Source organism: Lonchura striata, chromosome 2, assembly GCF_046129695.1.
Source record: "Lonchura striata isolate bLonStr1 chromosome 2, bLonStr1.mat, whole genome shotgun sequence".
NCBI classification, from domain to species: domain Eukaryota; kingdom Metazoa; phylum Chordata; class Aves; order Passeriformes; family Estrildidae; genus Lonchura; species Lonchura striata.
Window position 1 is genome coordinate 30,688,958 of NC_134604.1, and position 17,822 is coordinate 30,706,779.

Consider the following 17,822-nt stretch of genomic DNA (forward strand, 5'->3'; position numbering starts at 1 on the left):
TATATACCTTATATACCTCTGTGTCCTCAGTTATTTCCATCCCACTATCTATCTGCACCACCACCTTGTCTCTTCTTTCCATTTATAAATCCTACATTGCTCCTTACATTTCTATTTTTCATCTTTTTCTCTCTTAAGGAGTCTTTCCTTCATATGAAATGTGAGATTGAGCATTTTAAAGGGCGTTCAAGAACCATTATATTGATAAAGAAATAATGCAATATGAGGTTTCTAAAAAAAAAAATCTAACTTCTGATTTTTCTAACTGAAGATTAATGCCACAGAGTACTATTACAGTCAATTACTCTGATTTACTGCAAAATGTAAAACATGGAATTTTATTTTTTCCCTCCCATGACAGCTCTCTGCCTAAGAAAAATTAGGCCACATATTTCTAAGGTATCCCATGTAGGCTGAGGTGCAGTAAATTATGGAGGCCCCAGAAATAAATAAAAAATTAATAAGTTGTTTCTTCAGGCTTCCTAGTTAATATTTTCTGATTTATCACATAAAAATATACGACTTTTTAAAATGTAATCTGAGGTTCTCACATGCTCATGATGCCTGAAACAAAAGTTTCAGCTCCCTGAAATGTTGAAAAACTCACAACCCATTGAAGAGATAATAAAGAGATATCAAAGAATCATTTATGTCCATGTTTTTTCCAATTCAGGAATATGCAGATTTTTATATCACTTAACATTTTCAGTCATTCTCCTCTGGAAACTCCAGTAGCTCAAATGCTGTGCTCTGAAAAAAAATGAGACATTTCAAACATGCTCACAAATGTGTTTATCTGTTTACTTTGTTTTTTGTTCAAGCCATTTATAAAACACTCCCAGTATTCAGTTTAGATTTTGAGATCAAGCACTGAATGGACCTTGATTTATATGCTAAGATTTCACTTATTTGAAGGTTCTTGTTAAGCAACCTTAAAAGCAAAGCCAGTGTACTTGTCCATTTTTCAATGTTTTCATTTTGTGCAAAAAATCCTCAACATGATAAGAAGCATCTGTTTGAACAATCAGAACAGTTCAAATACAGAGGATTGGCATGGCTTTTAAATTACTTTTTTTGCTTTTCTGTCATGATGTACCTGCAGATTTAAACTTGGAGTTCCAGCTATTGAAACACACCTGCAATTTTACTCCTGCCAGTAATTTACTTGCTGGAACTAAAACTGCTTAAATAATCAAAAGACCATGTAAACTGCCAATTGATTGGCAACCTATGAGAAAAAAAAAAAATAAAAACCCCAACACTCAGCCTGACATCAGATGATTTTGGGCAACAATCACAAGAGTCTAAAGCCACAAAAATCGTTGACAAATCTCATATAAATCAGTTTTGGAAATGCCAAAAAGTGAGGGCTGCTTGTTTAAAGATGTACAATGAGGGCTTATTTTGCCAGAACTGCATGATCTGTAAAATAAAAATGAGGACACAGACAGCTAGGGCAGGGAGCAAAGAGCTGAAGGGGACATCTGAAAATTAGGGGATGGTAGAAATTCTTTCAAAAGAAAAATGCTTTGAGAAGGAAAAAATATTTTATATTATTGTTGACAAATCCATTTGCACTGACAGGGTGGGAGAATGTGTACGGCTTTGACATGACCTGTATTAGGGATGTTGCCATGAAGGAGCCCTTGGTGGACATAGTAGATCCAAAGCAAGTGGTGACCAACGCCTGCTTAATAAAGGTCTGGTAATTCTGAATATACCTCATTGTGACTGTTTACACCCAACTGCAGGGTTCTTTTGGTACCTGCTGCTTATGTTTTGCTACTGTCTTTGCATGCTTTGGAGCAGCTACAGAAGCCATCATTGCAGAATGCTGTCACACTAAGAAAATTGTGCAATTTTAAATTAGCCAGTTCTTGGATGTTTCACATGCTCAATACTGCCACGTGACCTGAGCATGGACACTGATACCTTGATTTCTCATGGAATTCCCAAAAGCAAGATGCTCCTTCTGTGTCTACTCATCTGGTTACATCTGCAGGCTGTAACTCAAGATTCTTACAAATTTTACATGTGCAAATAGTGGATGAAGAGAGACACGGTATACTTAGATATGAATTTGAATTGCCCCGCCTTTTTTCCAGTAGAGGTTGGAAATTACTGATTGAGTGCTGCTGAGGAGAAGGGGTAAATGATTTTGTTTGCAGTAATAAAGTCTGAAGCATCAGTTCTGAACTGATGATGAAATAATTAACTCCAGAAAATGTGATCAGAATTCAAACTCAATTTAATTCTCTGACTTCCTAATTCTTAGCTTCATATAGAATGTTAATGTTCTCTCTCAGCCCCAACATCTGCACTCAGAGGTTAACTGGTACCCTGCTCTACATGAGAAAGGTCACTAAACCTGTTCACAAGATCATGTTAACAATGAAGGAACTGCCTGCAGGAACACTTGAAAGCTCTAAAGTTCCCTTCACATGAAGGAATCCTCCTTGTGTGGGACAACTGTCCTGGACAAGGCTGTCTGCATCAATAGTAATGATACTACCAGGTCCATGAATCCAAGAGCTCACTTATCCCAAAGAATCAGTTCTAACTTTTCCTTTTCACTTTTTGCCAGTGAAAAACACAGCATTAAATATTCCCATGTGTAAAAGGGAAAGCCATGCCTCCAGTCTGCAAAACCTTTACTGAAAGCAGCAAAAAGGAACAGAAGCAGAAACTCTGCATGAGTACGTATGCATGCACAGTCCATCTGCACTGAGGGGAGCACATGGCTGTGCCTGAAAACAGCCTCAACCAGGGCAATTTAAAATTGCAGCACACACAAAAGAAACAGCTATTTAGCCTCTATGAAATATGTCCAGAGAGAAAGAGATCAGGGAGCAAAATGGGTTGGCTGCTCTGGAATAAAAAGCTGCACGCCCTTAATTGAAGTGCAAATCCAATGCTTTATTTAGAAGGTCTTTGAAAGTAATTTGGTTTGAGATGACAGACAACAATTTTCAAAGTGTTTCTATTTAGGTTTTATATTTAGTTTTGACATTTTTTGTCCGTAAACTGAATGGTGCTGTACCATGTAGAGGCATCATGAGAGCAAAGCAGGTAATAAGCACAAAGTACAAACCACCCTCCATTCCAGAATCAGTTACTAATCTCACAAACTGATCACCAAGAAAAGAGAAAATTGTCAATGAAAAGCATGAAGGAGGGAGATTTATGTTCAAGATAGCAATATGGAAGCAGGAAAAACACTCTGTAGTTATATATTTTTAAATTTAATTTACTTTTGCACATGGTTTATTTATATGAAATGCATTTCTTTCCTCCTGAAAATATTAGTGAATTCAGAGAATAATATTAGCCTAAGAAAACATTTGAGAATAAACAAAGCCATAATGTTTAATTATTCAAATGTTTTATTACAGCACTTCTGGATAGCACAGCTTGTTCATATTAGATTCATGGGGGGATTTTTAGGATTGTATTCAACCCAAAGCCAACTAATTTAGGGTGCCTACCAGATGAGTCTAGGTTCTCTCTACATTAGTCAGTGGATGGACCACTAGATACATTCCTCAGAGACCAGTCAGAGTCTTGTGCTTCTGCAGTTGTTTCAACTTCCAATTTAGATGCTCTGAATGTTTCTACAAAATCAGCAAAATAAGACACCAACTGTGCATGCTGTGTAGCCATGGCACTTATCTGATGTGCTGGAGACTTGAGTAAAATCTCCTCTTTTTTACTCCTCAGAAACTGGATGTAACCCAAGTCCTGAATGCTTTAAGGAACTTTAGGCACTGGACCATAGGTGCACTAGGGGTGGTGCATGCAGGGAATGTGCCATCCTCTCTGCTGTGAGAGCCATTCTCTTTTGCATGATTTAAATACATCTGAGGGCACAGGAATTGTCCTGTCAAATAGGAGTCCTTTGTATAACTCCCACAGCAAATCAGCCAGGAAGAGTAGTGAGAACAAAGCATCTTAAAACCACCAGAATCAATAAGTGAACTCAGGAATAAGTGTACAGGTGTCCTACTGGGGGCCTACTGCTTTCAGTAGCATTGCCAAAAATTATGGAAAAGTTTGTTTCATACTTCGTAAAACAGTTGTTTTCTTCTCTGATCCAAAAACAAACAAATTAACAAACAAATGAAAGAACTCCACCAAACCTGGACATCCACTGAGATTTGCATGTTTAGTTTATTGTCATGCTCACAAAATCCTAGCTGAGTAACTTGACTGGGAAGGAGATCAGGAAAGAGGTGCCGTGGCACTCTAGAAGCAATTTTAACTCCAATTTCTATCATTTGTCTCCTGTGCAGGTAGCTGTAATGAGTGTTGCCTTTTTATATAAGAATAAGTAGTTGCCAGAGTACAATGCAAAGCGATCACCAAAACCAGACTTGGCCATTCTCAGAATTGTATTAATGAATAAAAATCACCACACTTTTGTCTCCTACCATGCATTGTATAAAAGCTATGTTTCTGTCCTTAAAAAAAGGACTGCGAAAGTGATCAACAGTTTATTCAGGATATCTGTTTAATATTTCTGAGAAATTTCTACTGACTTCTCTAATGAAAATATTTCTTAGTGCTTTTGATTCCACTTTACCCTGCACAACCAACACAGCTCAGAGAGAGGGAGCTAGCTCCCTTTTATGTCCCTCATCACTTGACTTAATTCCCAATTTCCCCACAGTGAGATCACTAGAAAAATACCAAAAATTACAGAAGTCTGCAGCTATCACCCACCAGTCCAGTTTAGCTTAGCAAAGCAAATTTTGCAGGCTGCTATGGAACTCTACCAGGAGACCTCAGAAGCTCTCATTCCTGCCATGCTTTTTTCTTACCATCTTTTGAGGGGGGAAAAAACAAAAAACATTTTGAGGTTATCACAGCTTTAAGTGACCAGTTATATGCATATGTCACATAGGACAAACACTAGTGCCTCAGGGTGTCGTTGCAATGCAGTAGAGTAATTTTCATTATGGTTAAGTTGTTCTTGAACAATAATGGTAACCAGACAGGCCAAAGCTATGGCTTGCATAAATCATATCCCTGTAAGTTTTCTAAGTCTCAGAAACACATATGTGGTCCATGCATAGACCTCAGTAACTGAAATATGGCTGCATTTTTCTATGTCTCTTTTTGCAGTCTTACCTTAGATTACAGAAGGCAATTTCTACAAGAGCCCTCTAAAGTGCCCTAAAAGAGGCTAAAAGAACCCTCTAATGGGTGCTCTAGACTCTGCTCTCCATTTTGCAGTGCAAGTCTTAAGAAACGCTAGTGAGGTCAGAGACATAATTCCTGACTTCAGCTGGTAAAGAAAATTTGGATTTCTGCTTACAAAAATTCTGTTTCCCTGTATGCATGAACCAGAGCAATGAGAATGAGCAATGAAGGTACCAGAAAGTGCATAGGGAACATTTCCCACAGCATTAGAATAGTACTTCAGACTTACCATCCTCCCTATCATCACTACAACTTTTAGAAACAACCTAGATAAAAGCAGTACCTAGCTGGGAAAATCAGATCTATCTGAAAAACACAGTTTAAGCCTTGAACTGTGAGATTTAAATATTAATGGAAGTAAGCAATCCTGAAGACTACATTGTGCTTTCCAACTACTGCAATCAAGCCATAGTACGGTTGACATAATTTGTTTCTGTTCAAGAGCAAGGTCCCTGTGTTCACTGCTTGGAATCAGTCCTGACACAGGACTAGAAAACTTCACCATCAAAAAGCAGGCACTCCTCAAATGTTTTGAGTGCTTGACACAGTCAAATCACTTCCTTTTCCAGAGATGCAAAACCAAATAAGTTTATTTTTATTAAAAAAACAACTCTGACATCTTTCCTCATGCTGACAGCTCCTGATGATAAAAGGTCTTTGAACTGGACCTGTATCTCCATTTCAACATCTACCTGTATTTATCAGAGCACCTTTTTACGCTGATTTTCCCCAGCTCCCACAGCCTCTCCCTGCCAGTCCCACAAACACACACTCTTCAGTGAGTGTCCTCTCTGTCAGCTTAGTCAGAGAACTGCATCATTTACTCATGATTTATTAGAATATGCCTCTGATTTCTAACAGTGTTTAAAAGCTGCCAGTCATCTTTGTGTCTGATCATTAAATGAAATACTAAAGTACTTAATTTAACACTAATCTGACAGTCACAGAATATTTCTGCATGTAAATGTCATTTCTTTCTCCTCAAAACAGGAAGTAGATATTTATACAGTGAAGACAGAAGAATTGGAATTTACTTCTGCATTCTGCCTCCAAATTCAACGCAATGATTACATTCATGCCTTGGTCACCTATTTTAATATTGAATTTACGAAGTGCCACAAGAAGATGGGATTTTCTACAGGTAATCTGTATTTCTTGTCATTTCATTTCTGTTGCTATCAGTCTATCAGTGCTGCTGATTAGATCGTACAAGAAGGTTTAATGTACCACCATATTTGAATTACAGTGAAAAAAACTATTGTCACTTTAGGGGAGATGATCAGGATGGGGAAGGGACAACTGCTTGTAGGAATTCTGTGGAAACAGGGGCAGGATTTCATAATGGCTATCAATCTTAGAGCTCAGCAGGAATTATGACCTGTGAACTTATGTTCCTCACCAGTTATATCTAAATCCTTTTTTCAAGTTTCTCAGATTAGGCAGAGAATTATCAGCTCAGAAAGAAACAGCAGCTCTGCGTTCTAGTTTTCCCTAAATTCAAAACCCAACAAAGCTTGCCTCAGAGTCTAGAACAAAACAACCATTTTTCCCAAGTTATAAAAGCACACATAGTGATTATATGAGTTGTCTCTATCAAACCAGATGTGAAATTCTAACTTGATTTGTTGAGCGGATATTTAAAGGAATAACTCCATTCCCTTAAGGCATTGTTTACCGGACTGAATAAACCAGAGAGTCTTGCAATAAATGCAAAAAACCTCATCCTGTAGACAGCCTTTGTGTAGACAGAAGGGTGAAGTGTTTCTCTGCCTCTGTTCAGTTTATCATGATAAGGTAGGTGCAGAAGAATAACTCCATAAAAAAGTTGTCTGGCCATCTGCTGCTGAAGGTTACCACTGGCTAGAAGATTGGTAAAGATTCTCACCTGGTGTCTGTTGGCAAAGCTGCACTGAATTCAGTAAAATACACCCATTTGTAGGACATGTCAAAATGCTGCTTCATTGAGTTGTATTTTTATAAATTATGAATAAATGTGTAATTTGGGGTGGGCATGGAGACCTGGGCCTGCATTACACACACCCCCTGCTGTTGGGGCACAAGTTTCCAGTTATGCCAGGCTTTTCTAGGGAACATGGCCCTGCATGGGGACATGTGCACAAGTGTGTGGGTGTGTACAAGGCAGCAGTTTTGATTTAGAATATAAATTCAATTTCATCTTGGTCGAACATGTTTTCAGTTAGAAATGTTATGCAGCTATGTCCAAATAGTAAACAGTCTGGATCAGAACTCCTACAAGAATGTATCTCATTTAACAATTGGGACAACAGTCATTAAACTGTCTGGACACATAGACAGAAATTATCTGGTAAGCTCATTTTCCATTTGATAATACCAGTTTGCCAGCACAGTTTCTGAAAAAAAGTTGGTTTGTATCAGTCTTCTGATTCTAGAATTTTAGAAGAGTTAAAAATTCCTGTCCTGCCAGTTTGGTTTTTTTAAAAAGCATCAGTATTTCCCCAGTCACAAACAATTTTCAAAGCCAAATAATTTTTTTGGAACACTGATGTTGAAATGAAATAAAATCATTATTTTATTAAAGTGTTAATAATGATACCGTACAGTGACCTCATGTGACTGGGGGATACAAATAAAATAAAAAATAATTTATCAGAGGCTTTTTTTTGCCAGGTTAGGAAGTCTTTGAGCTCCTACAGCTATTCTTAGGTCCTAGATGCTCTTGACTGCAAGAATGGTAGGAACAAGAAGTGACCAATACAAGTTCATTAGGCACTGCTCAAAGATTGGAATTTAAATCAGAAATAGAACCAAATAAGTAAATTAAAAGCCTAAAATAGCAAAAGGTCATCAAAGTGATTCTGCTAAGCAAGACTAGAAATCAATTTAGACCAGTTTCCATCTCTGGAAAATTGCCCAAAATGCCTTTTAATAGTCCCAAAAAAGATCAAGGTGCTAGTGTCCTTTAATCCATTCTTTCCTCCTGGAAACTATAAAATTTGCTGGTTTGGGATCACTAGTCAAATGTTTCATCTGCAACATTGTGATTAATAATTTTTGATGTACCTTTCCTTCATGCTTTTGCAACATAATTTTTTGAACTAATCTAGATTTCTGAAATTCAAAGCACTTAGTGGTAAAGGTTTTCCCAATTTGAACATGCGTGGGTTGAAAGAAAAGCAGAAAAATGTGCCTATCTCGCCTTGTAAGCCCTTTTGTGGAATCTTTCTCGCTGGGTGTGATTCATATCTGACATATTCCAGTAAGAATTAGAAGACAACTCACAGACAGGCAATAGAATTGTGTTGTAAAGTATGTTTGCTAATATAGGACATAAAGCATTCTATTAAAAGAAAGGATTTTTCCCAATTGTTTTCAAATCATAATTTGATTTGCAAGGCATTTAAGAAATTTCAATAAGTGACACCCATATTTGTATTTTTAGCACCTGATGCTCCTTATACTCACTGGAAGCAAACTGTCTTCTACTTGGAGGACTATTTAACTGTGAGACGAGGAGAAGAAATCTATGGGACTATATCCATGAAACCAAATGCAAAAAATGTGGTAAGTCAGCATCCCTGATCCTAATTCCATCTCTACTGATCACAAACCATGATCACCAATAAAGAAAATACACAGGAGTAAAACAATGAGTGTGCTAAAGACATTCATGTTTATTAGTAAAAGCTCCAGTCACAGCCTCACCAAAGCTGATGGGGCAATGGTAAAGCAGTGCTAATGTTACAGAAGTCATCCAGCAAGCAGGCTAGCATGGGAAAAGAAAAAGGATTCAAATACATCACTCAGCTGCCCTCTGCAATCAGCTATACTCACATTTTGTGACACATGCAGGCAAGAGATTTTTCACAGTGTCACTGAAATCAGTGGAAAGATCCCTTCTGCCAGCACAGGGTGAACAAGAATAAGTACTTCAGTTCCACATCTATGGGCACTGAGTGATTTGCCATGCAGTGCCCAAGAACAGTCCAACAGGAAATTAAGTAACACATTTCAGAGGAATGCTGGTATGAACTCACTGAGTGAAAGGGCTGTTTAAAAATTGTGCTTTTCCATAGAAAATACAGATTTAGCTTTATTTACGACCAAAGCATGATGGATATGACACTACCATGACTGCTGAAAACGTTTTCAGTTCCTCTGCTATGGAATGAATCCCCTTAGTGCTTCTTTTAACTGGTAAGGAGACTGTGAGACATGGTCTGATAGATAACCTATGGCTGGGTAGAACAAGACATGAGAATTATACCTTCTGGGAGAAACACTGGACCATTTTCTGCCAAACATCTTGAGCAGAATCTATTCATTTTCTATTACAGTAAACAGCAGTTAAAATAACCTGTTATCCATCTATGCAGTTGTTGTAATTGTTGAAAAATTGCATTTGTTAACTGCAACGAATCTTAACATTTCATTGTCTTCCCTTTTTTCATTGCTTTTCCATTTTTATACCAAACACAGATTGGATATTGTGGTGTTGATACAGAGGGAGAAATAAACACAAAATAAACTTGGCATTAAAACAAACACATTCACCCCTGAGGCTACTTGCTGCAAAAGGAAAATAATCTGTTTCCCCACCATTATGTCGTCCTAGGGGGACTGGAATATTTTATTTTGGTTTAAATGTATTAATTTTCATTGAGGGGGAAAAATGAATAAAATATCTCAAATTTGTTTGCACAGCAGTAAGCACCTGAATGCAGATTTGGGTGCTAAAATAAATGTGCTCTTGATAGTTGTTGTAAGACAGAGAGACCACCTCAGTTCAAAAGGATTTGCTAGTGCTTTGTTCTTCTGAAGCATGAAGATTTTCTAAAGCTTGCATAGACACAGCTTACTTCTGTAGGGCTATGTAGTGCCTCTTCCCTAAAAATGTGTCATTATGGGAAGTTTACTAGATCTATTCTGGAACAACCCCTAGTGGGAAAGCCCTTTAGCCTAAATTAAGAGCATCTCAATGGGGGATACCCTACAAAAATGTTCATAGGATACATATGATAACAGCATTTCAGAAGCTTTCTGAACCAGGAAATAACTAGAACATTAAATCCACCTCTGGAAGAGTACAGAGATATGACCTAAGCACAGATTGTATGCTGAATACTATTAAACATATTACAGCCTGCTTTCTCAGTGTTAGCACCATTTAAAACCAGAAGTTAGAAACCACCACAGGAATCTCTTGGATCTGCTGGTCTTTTCAACCCAAGCAATGATAACTGAATTAATACACTAAACTTATGGTCTTACTTACATGTTGCATTTAAATCTTTTTACAGCGTGACCTGGATTTCACAGTAGACTTGGATTTTAAAGGACAGCTATGTGAAATGTCAGTATCTAATGACTACAAAATGCGTTAGCAAGAGACCTCTCAGAGAGATGAAAAGGTGAATTTTATCAAGTCTTGAACTGCTGAGCTTCAAGCTAGGAACAACTGTTCACAAGATTATTATATTAAATACTAGAATGTTTACTCTGATGGAGGGTGGTAACCTGATCTTTCTTGCAGATAGTACAGGGGGCTGGGATCCCACTGTGAATGTACAGTATACAGAACTGTAGCTTTTGTTAAACATAGGAAAAAAATAAGCAACAGTCTTGAGTGTTCTGGTTAACTTTAGGGTGGCAGAAGATGCTTATACAAATTGTATTACTTACTGTGAATTTCTGGTTCTTCCAAGCTTTGCATGTTAAAGATGATTAGGGCAGTTTTCTCACTATGAAAGACTACTACAGCACATTACTGTGATAGTATTACTGGACTTATATTCAATATAAATGAATATATATATTGTACATGCGGAAAAAAAAGTCACTTCATAATAGGAATTTGTTTTGTGATTCTTTAATTCTCATTACGCAGTTATGGAAAGATAATGATGTTACCTCTGGCGCTACTCTAGGCAGTGATATATTCCATTAACTGTCCAATGTTATAGCTTTGGTAAATATTCCATGCAAAGTGTAGATAAGAGCTGGGCATTTACAGGAAGTTCAACAACTGTATTTTTGAATGTCCTCTGAAAATGTGGACCATTAGTTTTGAAATTCACCTTCACAACTGGATGTCTGTCAGAGCTTTAAAAAACATTAGCTTTTTATCCTTGAAAATATTCTGTGGTGAGTTTTTATAGCTGGATTTTGCATGAGACTTTCAGAAATCAGACACCTAGTATTTAAATGTGATGAATGCAAAGTCTCTGAAATGGTGGATAATTCATGCTTCTTGCCATGCCATATTTCAGTTCTTTGCAAAATTCTTAATACAAAATAATTTTTAAAAAATAGGAACTAGTGTTACCTTTTGATGATGTTTTAGATAAGTTTTAAATTGCAAATATTATTCTCAAGAGTGCAGTAATTTGCAGGAGCAAGTCAATGTCTTAAAAAAAAAAAAATGTCGATGGCTTCTGATATTACCAAGATGTCTGTAGCTTTCCTGTCCCCTTGAGTCCCTTGTTTTTCGTACAAAATCTCCTGCTAATTGTTAAAATATTAAGTGCTTATAATTCCTCATATATATGTATCAGGTCTTTTTACTATATGAATGTGAGCCATTTAACCACATGTAATTCATCAACAACTGCATCACCAGTCCTATCGACACATTTTCCAGTCTGTCTGGCATTAGGCACTAAATCATGTTCTATCTTGTACTGGATAAGATTGACTAGTTTTTTGCCTAAAAATATTTTTAATCACCTGCAAATAAAGCATACTTGAAGATGTATTTTGCCAGTATTTGTCAACTTCTCGCTTTTTAGAAACCGATTTCTATTGATTTTCCCTCCACAGAAACTGTACAGTGCCTCCATTTTCTTATGGTCTAAAGAATATGATCTGGGGATTTTATCAAATGGTATCTATGTAGAGTGAAATTAAACTGTAATTCAGCAGTAAACGATACTGTTTGCAATTTGGTTCATCACTGTTGTTTTAAAGCTTCTTTCATATTTTTGGATTGAAGATGTACAACTTACCTTACAAAATTGAGTTTATCTGTGAAATATTGCTGTCATTTTCAAGGATTGATTTCAGCTACTCTTTCAGTAATGGACTGGGAAAAAAACATCTACAAGTCGCTTTCTATTAACACTTCTGTGATTCTAGGAATTTAAGGTGAGGAAATCTACCACAGTCTGTCTCAGGCCCTCCATTTATATAAAAATCTACTCAAACAATGTTTTCTCCTTCTTCTTTGCCACTAATCACTGAGACGACTATTACTGAAAGAGGAAAGACTCTTACTATTTTTGCCTAAATTATACTTTGAAAGCATTTCAAACCATCCACTTCTCTACCCACAACATTAATATTTAAAAACTTTAATATTAAAAAAATAACAAAGAAGGGCGGGGGGGGGGGGGGGGGGGGGACTCTCATACCTTATTTAAAATAAAGACAAAAAAAAAGAAAAGAGAAAAAAAATATTTCCAATGGTCTTTACTGAGAATGTGTCATTTTTGCCTGATGGAAAGCACCACTTGATCAGAACAGCTCATTAACCAATCTGAGAAGTATGTAAGAACTGCTGTACATCAATTGCCCTTTCTGCCTCATCTTTCAACTGCTGACAGGGAAGTGTTGGTCTCTCTTCAATAGTGGCCACCTTGCCTTAGTACTTGAAGTGTCCATTCACTTCTGTGTTGCAGGATTACATTCATAGTGATACTGTTAATGGCACAGTTCTGAGGTGGTCACCACACCTCAAGACACATTCCATCCTGGAAAATTAGCTTGTGCTTTTCTTCACATTTAAAAAAAAAAAATAATAATGTATTTCTTCATGACAGAAAGAACTGAGAGTGTCTACCAGAGTGCTAAGTGCCTTAAAATCAGTGATCAAAAAACAAATGCAACCTTGCAAGGCCATTAAAGCTGTTACCTACCAACAAGGTTGTGAAAGCACGGGTGAGTTCTGCACACACAGCATCTGTTAGGTCAGCATTAGTGAAACAGGTATGCAAAGACCTTACAGGTCAGGTGCAATCAGCTACAAGGTTTTCCTCAGCAATCCAAGTCTGGGTAAATACCACAGAGTCTGAGCCTCATTTTTTCTCAAGTCATTAATAAGAAGGCTTCTTGTGGACTCCAGGACTGAACCCAAGCCACTGATTTTTCAAAGCTTTACATTAAAATATAATGACAAAATGACGCTTGAAAGCTGAAACAGAGCACGTGTTTAAAAGATTTAATTCCCTTCCCACAGAAAGGAAAAGAAGATCATGAGTTGAGGACAGAGCATGAGAAAGAAACAGAAATACAGTATTTACACAGAAGACTGTCCCTGATGAGTAACACAGCACTGGAGAAAAGAGAAAGCAGGTCGCTTCTGCCTTGACTCTGATCTTAAGGCGAAAGTATTAAAGAGCTTCTCAGGGATTGTTCTGTCACTTGAAACAAAAAGAACCATTCAAAAACAGCTCCGTGCTGAGCATGCCTCTAAAAGGCACAGTGGGAAATTCACACTTGCAGTGCTTGATAGGATTAAGGAAGTAGTCCCTAGTGTTGGGGGGTCACTCTGTATTCCCAAGGTTCTCTAAAGAACAGCATGGCATAGCCCTATTCTCATAAGAGCTTCTTATTCCCAGCACCAATTAACCCTTGCCAGATGTCAATAGTTTCAGGTTTAGGTTTTGCAGGTCTTGTTCTGAGGACCTCTCTATGTGCACAATTAGGGGTTTACAGCCTTTTAATACTGTTTTAGACTTCTAATAAGAGTTGAAACTATTGAAAATGGGAACAAGAATATTACCCAAGGTGGTAATATTTACCCAGTAATACCCAAGACATGTTTTTACCACAGTGCTAATTTGAATAGCCTTCTCAGAGATCACTTCTAACAGGATTTGTTTTAAATTTAATATTAATTCAGAAATTAATTTAACACATACAGATTTGATTATAGATAACTCCATTCACTTAGAAGGTAAGTTCATAAAGGATACATGGTATTCTATGTATATAATGAAGATTAAGTCCCTACTTTAGGAAGATTAGAAAGTACAGGGCTGACCTACTGAAAAGCAGCTCTTCAGAGAAGGACCTGGAGATTCTGGTGGACAAATTGTCCATGAGCCAGAGGTGTGTCCTTGAGGCCAAGAAGGTCAATAGTACTGGGGTGTCTTAGGAAGAACATTGTCAGCAGGTTGAAGGAGGTGATCTTGCCCCTCCACTCAGTCCTGGTGAGGTGAATCTGGAGTCCAGTTCTGGTCTTCACAGTACAAGAGAGACATGGAGCTCCTGGAGCAGGTCCAGCAGAGGGGAATGAGGATGACTGGGGTACAGGAGCATCTCTCTTAGGAGGAAAGACTGAGGCAGCTGGGCCTGCTCAGCCTCAAGAAGAGAAGACTGAGAGGGGACCTTTTTGATGTCTGTAAGCACCTTAAGGGAGAGTGCCGAGAGAATGAGTCCAGACTCTTCTCAGTGGTGCCCACCAATAGACAAGAGGCAAAGGGCAGAAACTGATGAGCAAGAAGTTCCACATGAGTCTGTCACTTGGCTTGCTCAGCCTAGAGGAGGTTGAATAGAGACCCCATTGTAGTCTTTAGCATCCTCACAGGGAGAAGCAGAGGGGAAAGTACTGACCTTTGCATCCTTGCAGCCAGCAGCAAGACACAAGCAAACAGCATGAAGTTGAGTCAGAGAGGTTTAGGTTGGATATCAGGAAAAGGCTTTTCACTCAGAGGGTGGCTGAGCACTGGAACAGCCTCTCCAGGGAAGTGGTCACAGCACCAAGCCTGACAGAGTTCAATAAGTGTTTGGACAACACTCTCAGGCAAATTATATGACTCTTGGGGCTGTGCTGGGCAGGGCCAAGAGTTGGACTCAATGATCCTTATGGGTCCCCTCCACTTGAAGCTATTCTATGATTTCATGAGGAAGAACTTTACTGTGATAAAGCACTGGAACAGATTGGCTAGAGAGGTTCTGGAATCTCCTTTCCTGGAAATATTTAAAAATCACTTGGAAATTAATTCTGAGTAATGGATTCTAAGGGACCCTGCTTGAGCAGGGGGTTAGAGTATATGACCTCCAGTGGTCCTTTCCAAAACTAACCATTCAGAAATTCTTTGGTTTCCAAGAACAAAGACTCCCCCTAGCCTCTCTGGACAGCTGTTCCAGTGTTGTGATAATCTTACAGGGAGAGTTAAAACAAGAGAAATTCCAGTTGAACTTAATGTTCAAGTGGAATTTCTCTTGTTTTAACCTAGGACTTTTGGTTCTTGTTATTTTACTATTTTCTCCCGAGAAAAACCTGGCTATCTTTTCACTGTAATTCTCCATTAGGTACTGGAAGATACAGTTAGTTCCTACCTTACGCCACTCATGGTAACTCCCCTCTTCCCTACACAACCCATGATTGCATCCTAGCCTTTTATAAGAATTACACCTCCTATGTACCTATAAACCCTCCTCCTCCATTTTTCCCCCTAACAGTCTATGTTGCCGCTGTAACACAGTGCTTAACAAATGCATCTAAGGGTTTTGCAACAAATGACATCCCAAGGATCACTATTTAAAACAGAACTTCAGTTTTCTTACTGTGCTGTGTTGTTGCCATGGAGGGCACATTTTATGAGCAATTGCTGTTGGCTTATAAGGTCTAAGTTTATGCCAGTGTGTGCATCTGCCTGGTTGGAATATACAACTAAGCCAGGTGATTTCTTTTTCAGTAGGCATGAAGCATTCACAGACTAGTTCCAACTAGAAAATGGGGAGGTTTTTACCTTTTTATGAAACATTTCTTTCAACATTTCTTAGAGATCATCTTAGATCCTAATCTGCTAGAGACTTCCCAGAAAACTGGTGTTTCTGCACAGGTGGGGTGAGCCATGGCAGTAGTACACCTACAGGGAACAAGAGTGTTCCCTGAAAATAGCTACTGCTTCTGGGTATAAGCACAAAAAAGGTAAAAGATGTGTTCTACACAGTCGAGGTAGAGAAAGAAGCAGACCACTGTTCACAGATGACTGCTAAAGCAGACCACCTGTCTCTTAGACAAAAAAAAAAATAAAAAAAAAATCTTTTAGGGTGCAGATACAACTGACAGGAAAGAAAAAGATTTTTATGATCTCAAAATTTTTGAAATCTCTGCTGTTCTCTTTGCATATCTTTCAGGCTTTACAGGTACCAATACAATTTCCCTGACTCCCTTCCCTTTCTCTTTTCTTTGTATGTTTTATATTTTCTCATTTTTCAGTGGAAACCAACAATGGAGATTTGTGATGATGAAAACAACATGAAGATAGTATTTTTTGAGAAAGCTAGGGCAGATACTGTAGTGTGATTATGAAACAGAAACCATGTTACCTTTGAGATAACAACTGCACCACAAAATCAGTCATACTTCCTCAAACAGCACATAGGTTTGGGCTGCAATCCAAGTCATTCCTCTGAATCATCAAGTGCAGTCTTTTAAAAGCACAGCAATCAGCAAGATCAAGCCTGGGCTGACCCCTAAGTCTTCATGTGGAAAAGAGAACATCCTCTTTTGCAGCTCGGTTCTGTGCTTTTGTGTCCAGCCGTTTCCCATTTATGTAAGTGAACCATCATCATTTCCAGTACAACACAGCCCTAGCACCAGAAATGGACCCCTGAATTTAATCACAAACCATACCTGCCCTACCATTTTGATGCAGGAATATGAACAGGCAGCCCAGAAAGGCATGTGTAACTCATTAACAGGAACTTGCAATGCTGATCAGTTAGCAGAAGCACTTTATCACCATTGTGGCATATTTTTCACATTTATTGGCATGAAAAATCAATGTCATTAGCTAATGAGATATGATTAAAGCAAATATAATTGCTATTATCAACATCAAGGGAGTATCTCAGAAAAAAAGCTCATTATTTTGCTTGCATTCCTATGGGGTGAGTGTAGAAATAGAGCAAGAAACCTAAGTGCTGTGTGAAGCTGAAGCAGCAGCGTGTGAGGGATAACATTTGTATGTCATGTAGCCAACAACAAAACACATGATGACAATACATTTTGAGCTATGAATTGAGGGTATGGAAGGAGCAGAATTCAAAAAGGGAAGGTATCCTTTACCAGTACAGATGTGCAGGTAACTGAGAAAAGAACTTAAGAAAATAATTGGAAAACACTCAGAAGACTGGGTAAATTGTCCTGACACAACCCACTAACAAAAGTAGTGAAGACAATAAGGTAATTTTCTTGAAGGAATTTCCATTTGAATTCTTTTGCTAAATGATACCGTTTAGTAGGAATTCTGTTAAGCAGCAGGATGCCTGCTCTCCATCTGGGCAAATTCCTGGACCCTTACAACCTCATGTTCATGGGTCCGAATACAAAATTCACTTTTGCTTGCCAGAACATTGATATTGTGTTACCTTCTCTCCATTCTTGTTCCTTCAACAGTACTGGCATAATATGCTGTTTCTTTTCCTTCATCTTGAGAAGTTTCTAGCTTGTATTTCAGGGATATATAGGATTCCCTTTGTGGAATCCGCTTATAAACCAAAACTAGACCTTTCTCAAACATTTCTACTAAGCTGTCTTCATCTGTTACTGGCCTTTGTGTCATGTATCCTTTTTCCTGCAGTCCACTCATGTAAATGCCAGTGACAGTGAGGATAAATCTAGCTGGCCTGGA

General features: G+C 38.1%; 1 protein-coding gene across 3 annotated transcripts in view; it reads left to right on the forward strand.

Moving 5' to 3' along the window:
* Positions 1–12,106, forward strand: part of PRMT8 (protein arginine methyltransferase 8) — a 56,710-nt gene extending 44,604 nt beyond the window's left edge. For all 3 annotated transcript variants that reach the window (XM_021548872.3, XM_021548873.3, XM_031505344.2), the window contains exons 8-11: positions 1,585–1,700; positions 6,190–6,340; positions 8,621–8,742; positions 10,479–12,106. In XM_021548872.3, the coding sequence (XP_021404547.2) occupies positions 1,585–1,700; positions 6,190–6,340; positions 8,621–8,742; positions 10,479–10,562 (473 nt within the window). In that variant the 3' untranslated portion in view covers positions 10,563–12,106. The remainder of the gene's footprint in view (positions 1–1,584; positions 1,701–6,189; positions 6,341–8,620; positions 8,743–10,478) is intronic.
* Positions 12,107–17,822: the final 5,716 nt, after the last annotated feature.